At 36.8% G+C, this 13,750-nt stretch overlaps 1 protein-coding gene across 1 annotated transcript; it reads left to right on the top strand.

Moving 5' to 3' along the window:
• The first annotated feature begins 3,088 nt into the window (after positions 1-3,088).
• Positions 3,089-10,624, top strand: LOC110796295 (ARM REPEAT PROTEIN INTERACTING WITH ABF2). Its single transcript, XM_022001349.2, has 19 exons — positions 3,089-3,479; positions 3,580-3,728; positions 4,773-4,945; positions 5,034-5,154; positions 5,232-5,306; positions 5,446-5,540; positions 5,627-5,702; positions 5,808-5,915; positions 6,075-6,203; positions 6,301-6,369; positions 7,999-8,058; positions 8,182-8,305; positions 8,490-8,629; positions 8,815-8,878; positions 8,990-9,069; positions 9,262-9,326; positions 9,414-9,531; positions 9,637-9,761; positions 9,955-10,624. Exons 1-19 carry the CDS (start codon positions 3,218-3,220, stop codon positions 10,049-10,051), a joined length of 2,130 nt encoding a protein of 709 aa, XP_021857041.1. The 5' UTR covers positions 3,089-3,217; the 3' UTR covers positions 10,052-10,624.
• The last annotated feature ends 3,126 nt before the right edge of the window (positions 10,625-13,750 follow it).

The following is a 13,750-nucleotide window of genomic DNA, read 5'->3' on the forward strand; positions in this document are numbered from 1 at the left end:
GCAATTACCAAAAATCAGCAATTTTTTTTATTATTAAACCTTAACTTTTACGCATAATACTATAAATTTTATTAAAACAAGGCCAACATTTACTAAAACAAGTTTTACTTCTATGCATAGAACTTTAACTTTTAAACAAGGCTAACTTTTATGCATCAAACTATAACTTTTATGCATAAAACCATGTAAATTCTTTATTAAAATCTAAGCAAATATTTTAAACTTTACATTTCAATACTTAACTTTTACTCTAAAAACCTCAACTTTAACTTTGATATCTGTAACTTTTTCAAACACCTATTTTTCAGCCAAACCAACACATTTACATAACTTTTACAGGAATATCTCTAACTTTTTCATTCATAACTATAACTTTAACTTTGAACGTATAAACTATAACTTTTATGCATAACTATAACTTTACATTTTACTTACTTAACTTTTACTCTGAATACCTAAACTTTAACTTTGATATCTGTAAGTTTTTCAAACACCAATACTTCAGCCAAACCAACACATTTACGGATTTACCTAACTTTAACAGGAATATCCCTAACTTTTACATTTATAACCATAACTTTAACTTCAAACATATAATTAATTATTCATACCTTCAGAATTAGAAACAATATGTTGTTCTTCAGCTTCCATTGCCTCCTCTTCTTCACGTTCCTGTGCCAAAGCATTGTTTTCGATGCAATTGTTGAGAACGTCCTCCATTGTTGCATCTTGAATATCTGGTTCAACAGGAACTTGAATTCTTTGAGTGGATTGAATCACACTCCTAATTAGGTTTTCCATTTTTTTTTCTTCTTCCTTTTGTTGAGTGGATTGCGTTCTTCTTCCTTCTCTTCAGTTTGGATTTCAATGTCCTTCTTCCTTCTTCCTTCTTCCTTCTCGTTTTCGATCGTTTTTGTTGTTTCTCTCTCCTATTTCGATCGATTTCGATTGAGTTCTTCTTCCTTCCTTCTTCCTTCTTCCTTCTTCCTTCTTCCTTCCTTCCTTCTCGATTTCGATTTTTCTGCGATTTTTTTGTGAGCGTTTTCTCTCTCCTCTTTCTTTCTTTGCGTGATTATTTCTTTCTTTCTTTTTTCTGCGCGTTTTGTTTACTCCGTTCACACGTGTGACAACTTGGTGCACATTAATATTAATGTGCACCTGTTGCACACAAGACCTTTTGAATAAACGGTTTTTTCATGAAATACCCCTGAGGTTTGCAAAAACGCATCAAATACCCTCGCGTCTTTTGAATCACATAATATACCCCTATTTTTGCGTACTGTTCATGAGATACACCTTTGAGTTAACGGCGTTAGTCTGCCGTTAGTCGCGTTTTACTATTTTGCCCTTAAAACATGTTTTTTGACAAAATTCCCAAAGAAATCTCAACCATTTTCTCTATCTTTTTCTCTCTCCTCTCCGATGTTCTTCCTCCGGCTCTCTGGTCGCCGGCGGCATCCGATCTCCGCTCTTTTTTCGCCGGCGGAGGCCGATCTCTGGTCGCCGGCAAGCCTAACCCACGATTTTGAAGTATAGTGGCTACTACAAATAGGGGCAAGATGTTGGTGATCCTCGTGACCAGATTCCAAACCCAACAGCCTCACTTGCATCATCCTCGTGACCAGATTCCAAACCCAAATTATTTTCTCTCTCCTTATCAAGTAAAGCTCTACAAAGCTTCTTCTCTTTCCTTTGATAATTATAATTGCCCAGTAGAAGGAAGTTTCTCATTGGGTTTGAATTAGGGATGGATTTCGGGTCTTCTGGCGAGGGATCGACAAATTTCGCCGGATTTTGATCGGTGGTTTGGTTGTGATTCTTGGGTTTGTTGTTGATTAGTTCTTTTGATTACAAATTGGCGTTTGATTTCTAGGCTTTTTTTATTTGGTTTGATTCGCCTGTTGAATGTGATGTGGTTATTGCAGTGCCTGATTCTGGGGTTGTTGCTGCTCTTGGGGATGCTGAGAAAGCTGGTGTGCCCTTTCAAAAGGGTTTGATTAGGTCCCATTATGTGGGGAGAACCTTTATCGAGCCTTCACAGAGGATTAGGGACTTTGGTGTGAAGCTTAAGTTGGCGCCGGTGAAGGCTGTTTTAGAGGGGAAGAGGGTTGTGATTTTGTTGACGATGGCTTGACTGGAGTTATTGCCCCCATTGATGGTGCTTGGGTTCAAGGCCCTAGATATCGTAAAGCAGATGAAGTTGCTGGTCATTTGTAGTAGCCATTTCAGATAACAACTTGATGATGATGATTTCTACAGTTTTGATTTCTATATACTCTTTGGTTGTGCTTTCTAGTTGAAATTGGTTATATTTCACCCTTGAATTCATCATGACAGTCATGTTCCTTTCTTTTTCTTGTAATTTTGATCTCATTTTATTAGAGTGAGCTAAAGTCAGTTGATTATTAGCACTTCCCTGCTAAGTTGTTGCCCCACCTTGCTGTATCTATGGGATATGAAACTAGTCGGTTATTGTTTTTCTGTGAATTCAAGCCCAGAGGTGATGGTGAACTAATATAGAAATGAACCACTATGATTTGGTTTTCCGATTAATGTTTGTGGGTGGTGATTGTGTAGACGCCCCCCTTTTATTTCCATTGCTGGTCAAACAAAGTGTGATATTTTAGGTGAAAGATTTGAGTGACAATATTTTCTATTATTAATTGCATATCCTCAATCCCCATATTAGGTGAACGATTTATGGAAATCAAATTCTGCGGTTTAAAAATATTTTGAGTATTTGGTGCAACTTAGTTTATAAATAGGGGTATTCTGTGAATTATAAACACGACTTAACGGAGGCTTAACGGAAGGTCGGTTTAGGGGTATTTGGTGCAAACTTGGGAAAAAATAGGGGTATATTATGTGATTCAAAAGACGCGAGGGTATTTGGTGCGTTTTTGCAAACCTCAGGGGCATTTCATGAAAAAACCGTTGAATAAATTATTCCGTTGGGAAGAGGAGACCTCAAAAAGTGAATACACGAGATGTGGCGGGAGCGCGAAGTTTCACCAAATTTAAATACCCCGCGTTTACACATTTGCTGACCTCATTGAAAACTCAGTTTATATATAAACACAGATAAATCACATTTTCATCCCATCGCTACTCACGCCCAAAAAAGGAAAAAAAAAAACACAAATTACACTCCCTTTTCCCAAACTACCCTTCGTTACCTATCCAATTTCCTTCTCCGGCCCCTCACTGCTTCCCTGCCATGGATCGCGGCGAGCGAAGATCATGCAGCGCGCGTCGGGGCTTGAAGCGCAAGCTTGAAGACGATTTCCATGGAAACCTTCAAAGTAAGCATGATCTTCCTCTGTCGTCTTCTCCTTCTCCGAAGAAGCAGAATCATCAAGATCTGTTAGCAGAGATTGATTCCTATGTTCACCTTCTTAATTGCTCTTTCTCATGGTCCGATTCCCATCGTTTTGAATCGAAACGCGCTTCTCATTTTTTCTCTGAACTCGCCAAAAATGGTATGATTATGATTTTTTTTTGGAGCTGATTTGGATTTATTTTGCGTTTAATTTTGTTTTTAATTTAGCAATTTTTTGATTTTCGATGTTTCATTTTCAGAGGAATTGGTGAATTTGATTGTTGATGGTGGAGCTGTGCCGGCTTTGGTAATGCATCTTCAGTCTCCACCAGACGACGGCGTGTTGAAACCTCTTGAACACGAGGTCGAAAAAGGAAGTGCTTTCGCTCTCGGTCTTCTTGCTGTTAAGGTTACTAATCTGTTTCCCTTTTGTAGCTAATTTTACTTTACAATTGTTTCAGAGCATGATTATATGAGTTTGTTTAGCTGCTGTCGTTATTGTGTGTGATTTATTCAAGTATAAGTATGGACAGCTCGTTTAGTATTGGTTGGCTTTTGGTTTATTGCTTACATTGTCCCATTGCTCACTATCTGTAATTTCACATTGCTAGTTATGATAATGGACCTTAATGGATTGTGTGGACTATGTATGTTTTTATTCCATGCCAGACTACAAGGTACTCCCTTCGTCCTTAGGAGATTGCCCCATAGAGCAAATTTCACTTTGTTAGAATTTGGGTGTAAAATGTGCACATTGTTTGGTTAAGTGGGTCCGGATAGAGATAGAGATAGAGAGAGAGCAAATGTGAAAATTTACTAAATAAGGTATGGGGTCAAATAAATAGGGACATCCAAAAATGAATACCGGACAATCTTTTAGGGACGGAGTGAGTATAAATTGCCTTTTCTTACCGAAAGTATTTGTGGTTACCATTGTGGCTTGTTTGCCTGAGCTATGATACATAATCCAATTGTAGCAGCATTTAGCATGGCTTTTGGGTGCATATAGTATCGACAACATGCAATTAAGGTTCCGTTTGTTAGGGTGTAAAACTTTTTCATGGAAAATGATTTTCTCCTTTTCAATCATTTTACGTTGTTTGTTATGGCAAATGTTGAAAAACAGTCTTCCATACCCCCCTCAAAGGTGAAAACCCTTTTCCATTTGAAATGGAGGGAAACCACTTTTCCACTTTTCCTCTTACCTCCCTCTCTTTTCTTCTCCTCCATTTTCACCATCTTCTCCCATTTTCTTTTAAGGTATCAAACAAAGGAAAACTAGTTTGGAATTGTGTTTTCCCTTGAAAAATATTTTCCATGTAAAATCATTTTACAATGAAAATGTTTTACACCAAACCAAACGGAGCTTAAATAAGGAGTACAAAGACTACAACTAGTGATTGGACTTTCATCTGGTGAAGTTTTTCTTACTTAGACTTTTCTCACATTGCAGCCAGAATATCAGCAACTTATAGTTGATGCGGGGGCATTGCCTCATCTTGTTGCACTTTTAAAAAGGCATAAAAGTGGCTGTAATTCTCGATCCCTCCATAGTGCTGTAAGAAGAGCAGCTGATGCAATAACTAACCTTGCTCACGAAAATAGTAGTATCAAATCTCGTGTAAGGTATATAGCGCTATGAAAGCGTCTCCAGCAATTCCATCTCTGGTCAAGATTTATATTTTCTCCCTTTGACATTTTGAAACCTGCGCAGGGTTGAAGGCGGCATTCCACCACTTGTTGAACTTTTAGATTCTACTGATGTTAAAGTCCAGAGAGCAGCAGCAGGTGCTTTAAGAACTCTTGCTTTCAAAAATGACGAGAACAAAAATCAGGTCCATCTTGCTTACTTTGCTTCATGCAAAATTCATTTCTGTAAGGCCCTTCCTAAAGTTTTTAAAATTATATGCAGATTGTGGAATGCAATGCTTTGCCTACCCTAATGTTAATGCTTCGTTCCGAGGATCCAGCTATTCACTATGAAGCGGTTAGTGCTTTACTGTTCTGCAGAATAAGCTGTGATTAATTCTATTACTGTTCTGCAGAATAAGCTGTGATTAATTCTATGTATAGATTGTTGTTGGTTGTTCACTTCATCACTTGCGCCGGTGTGTCAAGCTTTGCAGGTTGGTGTTATTGGGAATTTGGTCCACTCATCTCCTAGCATAAAGAAAGATGTTCTCCTAGCTGGTGCCTTGCAACCTGTCATTGGGCTGCTCAAGTATGTGAATTGAGTTTTCTGTTCAAAGTTTACTATACTCTTCCTGAGCATCTTATCATCTGTTTCATCTTGTCTACTTGATACAGCTCCTGCTGTTCTGAGAGCCAAAGAGAAGCAGCTTTACTCCTTGGGCAGTTTGCCTCGGCTGATTCAGATTCCAAGGTTTGTTCTCTAGTTGCAATTGGAAATGATACTTTATGCACATTAGATTGCGTAGCTTTTATGGATAAAATTATCATGATGCTGTCACCAATGATAATTATGCAGGTACACATAGTCCAGCGAGGTGCTGTCCCACCTTTGATTGAGATGCTTCAGTCGCCAGATGCACAGCTTCGAGAAATGTCAGCTTTTGCTCTTGGAAGGTTGGCTCAGGTATGCTGCTTCAGTTGTTCTTATGCTTTACATTTGTTTCTCTTTGTAATAGTAGTCTTTTCTCTCCAGTGGTGCGCCTGTATGCTGTTTGTTATATTTCTTATTTGGCCAATCCATGCTTTTGGACTAAAAAGAATCTTACTCTTATTTGTTTTGAAGGATTCACATAATCAAGCTGGTATAGTTCAATGTGGGGGTATTGTGCCATTGTTAAAACTTCTTGATTCAAAAAATGGTCCTCTACAGCACAATGCTGCATTTGCTTTATATGGCCTTGCGGACAATGAGGTATAGTTGGGAAATGGTAGATAATTTATCTGCTATTTAGTACGCTTGTTTTTTTTACAAGTTTCATTAAAATCAGCTCATTAGGTTTCTTTGATAGGATAATGTTGCAGATCTTATTAAAATTGGTGGTGTTCAGAAGCTCGAAGAAGGGGATTTCATAGTTCAGGTATGATAATGCTTGTATTGAAGTTTTGTGTCCTTTGGTTCTGGGTTTCCATCTCTGTGTCTACTTCGTGTTTCAATTTTCCAATTTGACTTAAAGAGGATTTTTTTAATTGCGCCCTCACGAGTCATGACATGACACACACTTCACACTATTATGGAGAAATTTTATGCCTATAAATGAATTCTTGTTATTATTCCTTCATTTTCCAACAATAAAACTTTAGGAGGGAGTGTGGCCTGCAAAGTGCTCTGCGTACTCAAAATACTACTTTTATAAAAGAGCAAATGATAAATATAGTTAGATACTCTTTCTAATTTAATGATGATAATGATGACTCTTTCTAATTTAATAAAATACCTGTAGAATAATAAAACTAGTAATGAAAATAAGAAACTTATAACAACTTGTATTCTAAATGGAGAGTTGTGACCTAATTTTCTGTAAGATAATTTCTTATTACTTACCAAAAAAAAAGATAAAAATCCCTTAGATGAAAGGTGAATGAAAGGTGTGCAACTTTACATGAGATGGGATAGGTCACTAGCCTGTATTACTTCAATCGCTTTTCTCTATCTCATTCTCTGCCTCCACGAGATATTTGAGGTCCATGCACATATCTTGAATCTCTTCACTATCATTCTTTCCGTGCTGCATTAATTGGTACGTTGTTCAGCTTATGTTTCACTAAACATGATAGTAACAAGAGCTGTAGAGGGTCGATCATTTCATTTTGTTCTTCTGTTAAACCATCATATCTATGTTGCATATTCAATCACTTAGGCCTCTTTAGACTCGCTTTTTCTTCTATACAAGCTTTTGGAAAACTACTCTCACTTGAAATATTCTTCCTCTAGTTGGGGACAGTGTTTTTCATGCTTGAGTATAGCTGTTTCATTCTTCTAATTCAAATTTGAGTATTTAATTTATTGGGACTTGTGAGGTTACTCTATGATGGGCTTAAGTTCAGACTATAGAAGTTATGGTGATCCATAATGTTTTGACTCGTCACCTAGCCTTGACGTAGGCATGTGGAATAAAGTGTCACGATCACTCCAACCATCCACAATTATCATCTCTTTTTCCCTTCCAATTAATATAAGTGGTCGTTTTAACCTCTCCATATCAGCCTTTTCTTGTTAGAGTAATGTCATTCATGATTTATTTTAACCAGTGATATGACCACCTAAATTATGGCTAACAACAACTACTACATACAGCAATAATGCGGATTTTGCAGGATGAAATGACAACCCCCATACGTGAAACGTTCTTGCAATTTCTTGATCTAAAATGGATCCTAGTATAACTATCAAATCCTATTACATTGGTTTTTAATTATGACTGACATGCAATAGCTGATAAGTAATGCTTAATTGATTATTGATGCGGTAAGTATATTATGAATATTAAGTTAGTTGACAATATGTTTGGAAGAGGAAGTGGTAGCATTTCCATCAATGATACCAGTTCCATACATAAAATCTAAAGTAATCTTTCAAATGAAGAAACTTACGATTCCAAATTCAAAGATATTTTTTTCGTGCCATAAGGAAGTATTATGTCCAGGTTTTTCTTCTAATTATTATTCTTACTCGGTTACTTATACTAATTTGGTTGGCATTGCTGCAGCCAACTAAGGATTGTGTGGCAAAGACTCTGAAGAGACTGGAAGAAAAGATCCAAGGACGAGTAAGATTCCGTCATGGGTTTTACTGACCTAATTCAATTGTTTACTTTCCTGTAGTCTTTTTTATATTATTCTGGTCTAAGTGGTGGTTACTCTTTTTCCACTTTCCATGGAATCTTTTATAGGTACTTAACCATTTATTATACCTTATGCGGGTTGCTGATAAAACTGTTCAAAGACGGATTGCTATAGCTCTTGCTCATCTCTGTTCTTCTGAGCATCATAGAAGGACCTTCATTGACAATAATGGTAATTTATTTTTATATTTTATCTAAGTTATCATACCCAGGATTTGGTATTTTCTTCTTTTCAGGTCTTGGTACATTTTTATTGGGACACATTATTCAACTGCCTTTTCTTATTTTACTGGAAGGGACTACTTTTTTCCTGATTGGGTATTGATTTTTCTATGTTTCCGCTATGTTCTTAACAGGTTTGGATTTGCTCTTGGAGCTTCTTGAATCATCAGGTATTAAGCAACAACAAGATGGTTCAAGAGCTTTGTACAAGATGGCTAGCAAAACCACTTTACTCTCACCAGTTGATGCAGCTCCTCCTTCACCATCACCACAGGTGTGTGTCGTCAGGCTTTCCGTTACATGGAGTTCATTGATGTATCAGTAGTTGTGAAATCACTGGAACTCTGGTTCTATTTAATACGAAGTATACTGTTTGCATTATGCATAGGGCTTATTTTCTGATGTATTCAAGTTGTGATGCCCATTAATCAGTAAGTATGTCATCCTTTGTTTGGGCAGGTGTATTTGGGTGAGCAATATGTAAATAATTCGACATTGTCTGATGTTACCTTCCTTGTAGAAGGTATTTCTTTCCCCTATGCTTCAGATGCTTTTTTTTCCCCAGATGACTCTTGCTGCAATTGTTTTTAGTTTTGAAATCTTAACTTTATAGCCATACTTCTATTGCTTTCAGGTAGGAGATTCTATGCTCACCGTATATGCCTTCTTGCATCTTCTGATGCATTTCGTGCAATGTTTGATGGTGGTTACAGGGTAAGTCCACCATAGTATGAATAATTCTATTAAGTTATGTATTTGTATTTGGAATGCTGGTTAGGTATATCCGTACATGTACTTGAATCTTTGTTGCAGTGTACTTGTTTAATTTAACTGATGTTTTATGATATCGAAGTTCACATATACTCTATGTTGATGTATTGATTCTCCTCATGTAACTGGTTGCAGGAGAAGGATGCTAAAGATATAGAGATTCCAAATATTAGATGGAATGTCTTTGAGTTAATGATGAGGTCAGTTTTTCTCTCGTCCATTTTGTTTGGAATTGAACTGTGCTTCATGTCATGGAGGTTGATAAATCTAGTTTTGTGGTGTTGCAGATATATATACACAGGCTCTGTAAATGTAAATTTGGATATTGCTCCGGACTTACTAAGAGCTGCTGATCAGTATCTACTAGATGGTCTAAAACGACTTTGCGAATATGCCATTGCCCAGGTACGCATGAGGTTAAGTTAGCAAGTTTTTTCTATTATTATGTTGAGTTTTCTAGTGTGAAAGTAACAGTCAGTTAACTTCAATAATGGTATCTGAAACTTTCAGGATATCTCTGTGGAGAATGTCACACTTATGTATGAGTTGTCAGAGGCATACAATGCTATCTCATTAAGGCATTCTTGCATCTTGTTTATCTTGGAGCAGTTTGATAGATTAACTTCCAAACCCTGGTAAGATTTTGTTTGTCTTATGATATGTTTAAATTTTGTTTATAACAATTGATTTCTTGTCAAATTTCAAATTAATTGGTGAATCTGATTTTTGTAAGATTAATATCATTAACATAAACTATTTTATTTAGCCTCACACCTTGATTTGTGTTGTTACTCACTGGTTTATCTTCTGTGCTGGTTGATATCACAGGTATCCTCGCCTAATTCAACGCATTGTACCTGAGATCCGTGAATTTTTTGAAAGAGTACTTACAAAGCCTAGCTTAGTTGAAGTAACACAGGAATAGAATCTTTGAACAACCAGTTAGGACGTCTATATGCACATAAATCATTTTTAGCTCCATATCAATTTTTGAGCTTGGGGAGCAGATTATGGCTTCCATCGGCATCTTGATCCTTCAGTATAATTGGTTAGTGTAAATCATTTGTAGAACATATTTTTTTAAGGAAAATTTTGCTATTAGCCTTGGTTCTCTTTTAGGTTTTTCCTTTTTTTTTTTGTATTATTTTATTTCTGTAGGTATGTAAATTCCAAATGTTCGTATGACTGAGTAAAATTTTGGTTGTGTATCTCCTATTTGATGAGTTGCAAATTTGAAGGGAGTCATCTTTGATGTCTGAAGTCATCAAACAAACTGATCATAGATAATTACAGATACTACGGAGTAACAAGTAACAAGGACAAAGCCAGTATTTCAGAAGGGAGCTGGGGAGGGGGCATTTTTTATTTTATTTTTTAATTTTTATTATGGAGTACTAATTTATTTTAAGAAAATAAATATTAAGAAAAATTATGCCCGTGTACCTTATTTTACACATATTTTGTGAACTACTCCTTATTACCTTATTTAGTTTCGTGACATACAAAGTAGTACTGCCTTAAAAAAAGTTTCTTTAAATGACACTTTAGTCTTGATTTTTTTTGGTGAAAAGTAAAAAAAAATTGAGACTTTGACTTTTTCTCCGGCTATCTTCACCTCAACTTATTCTCATGTGATATATCCTCTCCACCACCCTCTCTTGAACAATTTTTTATTTTTTGACAACTGTTTTAACAAATTACATAACGAAATTGTTCACCCTTGCCCTCCTCGTTAATAGGTGGGCTTGGTGGACAGTAAACCTACTTACTTTCATGATAAGAACAAAAATACTTTTTTCTACTACCTAATTTATTTCATGGAAAAGGTGTGATTTCTGGATTACTCTTCTTCGGGTGTTGGATATTTTGAATTGCAACTATGTAGTCCGTTGTATTGATAACGTTTGCCGCATACTTTTGGCCCATCTTCAGACCATTAAGAATCGCGAGGCACTCGGTCTGTAGAGGCAAGATGCCATATACGGTCGACCCAGGTATGACGCCAAATTAGGTACCCTCCACAAAATAACCCATTGCCGCCACCCATTTCCTTCTAGTAACACTTGGAGTGCTCTTCCATACCACATCAACCCCTATTGGAATAATGATGGGGGAGTTGACCACCCCCTTCCTCCAAAAGCAAGGGTGATCGTGATGATGTTGGTGGTCTCTTAGATCACTAATTTGAGAGTCCGGGCTGTCTTGTTCCTGAATGAGGGTGCTTGGTCGTGTCTTCCCAACGTGAATGAAGAGAGTGAATAGAATCAAGAACCACCACCACATCCAGAGTTCTACCATTGAAGACAACACCATTTCTATGCAGCCAGATGGCCCAGAGCGTGGCCAGGATTAGGGCAACACGGATGTCATGTATCCCATCCTCCTTAAACAGATACAAGAGGACATTCCTTTACCCAACTAGTCAGGGGAGCTTTTTGACGTTAGGTAGACACGTACAATGCCCATTGAGCTCGCTCTCCATACCTCGATGATGAAGGAAATAATGCCCTTGGTCCAAGTATGCATTTAATATTAAATCTAATAAATGCGGTTCAGTATTAATTAACAAGTTAATAATTCAGTGAGATCAAGTGAGCTGAATGCCTAGCTAGAGGCCGCTTCCGTTCAAGTGGAATTAATGATATTAATCCACAGCTTACTCTTGACTGAACCCGTAGGGTCACACAAATATTACGTAAACGGATCAAGTATTTAATGGCATTAAATACTCCATCTATGGATATTCGGAATCGACGGATCTTGGTTTCAGTGGGAGCTGAGATCGTCACAAGCAAGAAATGAATACTCCGGAAACGATGATATTGCCGGAAACGGAAATATGGATCGTATCGGAAATATAAATACTATCCAAGTCGTAGATGTTGCCGGAAACGGAAACATGGTACGTATCGGAAAATATTAATGGAAATGGAAATATTGCCGGAAACGGAAATATTGCCGGAAACGGAAATATTGTCAGAATCGGAAATATTATCGGAATCGGAAAATAATTCCGGAAACGGAAATATTAAATATTTGTTCGAAACGAAAATTAATTCCGGAATCGGAAATATTAAATATTGTTCGTATCGGAAATGAATTCCGGAATCGGGAATTTAATCGGAAGCGTATCGTACGAATTAGCATCGGACGAGGCTCGCTAGACGAAGGCCCAGCACGAAGCCAGGCCATCGCCCAGCAAGCCACACGCATCACCAACACACGCCAAGCCTCGACCAGGCCCAGCGCAAGCCAGGCCCAGCCAAGGCCTTGGGCGCGCGCGCGGATACAGGCAGCGGGCATGGGCCGAGGCGCTATGCGCTCAGCGTGGGCCGCAAGGCCTGCGCGGGTGTACGGTGCTCGTGCGATGCTCGTGTGCGAATCCTAAAGCTATCGGGATTCGATAAAAGATTAAACCCTAAACCTATTAGATAAAGTTTATTTAATAGAGTCCTAGCAGGATTCTAATTAAACTAATTAGTATCCTAATAGGATTATGATTCCTTTTCCATACCTCTATAAATAGGAGCCTAGGGTCACAATTTATAGACACAATTGAAGTATTCTAAAGGTAAGATTTTGAAGAAAAATCAGCCACTCTCTTGCCCCTAATCAGCCGAAATCTATACTACCTTAAGGGCGATTCTAGTTGGTCAAGCTTAAGGCGGATCCGGACGTGCAGTGGACTATCTACGGAGGGACGACATTTGGAGTCCTATAGACTTGTTCTTGTTCGGTTCGGGCGCAGGTAGGGAGGGCACGCAACAAAGTGTATGCATCTAAACTATGCTAAATGATTATGTGTAAATAATATGTTTCCTGGCATTAAGGTTTTTCCGCATGATTTATGTTTTGTCATATGTATCATAACCTAACAGTGGTATCACAAGCCTCTTATTATTTTCATAATCTAAATTGCATAAACATGGTTAAATATTACAAATTTGCAAGGAATTAAAAGGGGTGATTAATTTTCGTAATTGTTAATTAATTGCAAATTGCGTTTATTTAATTATATGTACGCAGTTTTTCGGCAGTTTCTTCGTTACTCATCCAAATCGAGTGATTTTTGTGTCAATTCCGCATGTAAAAGGCATTCTAAATTTTTGACAAAAATAATAATTTTCGGCCGAACCCAGAATTCCCAAATTCGAAGCCTAACTATGACTTTTCGGAGGTTTTAGTTTTTCGAACGCAAAAGTTTGTAAATTTAAGATGTTAAATTAAATATTTGCGATTCTTGTTGATAAATCTTGAATTTTTTATTGACCTACTGTATATGTTTAACAAGTTTGAATGCATAGCCTTGTTAATTATACAATCTAATTTGTAATTATGATTAATTTGTTGAAATTCGAATAATTTAGAATTGATTTGTTTTTCATAATTAATTAATAATTTAATTAGATGCCTATGATTAAAAACCACCATAAAAATTGTTAATTTATGTTAAATTTTAAATTTTTATGACTTAACAATTTTTATGACCTAGATTTGAATCCATGTTAATCGGAAATTAATTGATTAATAAATTTTCGATTTTTCGCCCTAAAATTATGAAATTAATATGTTTTATTAATTTGTCATTAATTTTGAATTAAAAATTTTAAATTTTTATGCAATT

Source organism: Spinacia oleracea, chromosome 1 (genome assembly GCF_020520425.1).
Source record: "Spinacia oleracea cultivar Varoflay chromosome 1, BTI_SOV_V1, whole genome shotgun sequence".
NCBI lineage: Eukaryota > Viridiplantae > Streptophyta > Magnoliopsida > Caryophyllales > Amaranthaceae > Spinacia > Spinacia oleracea.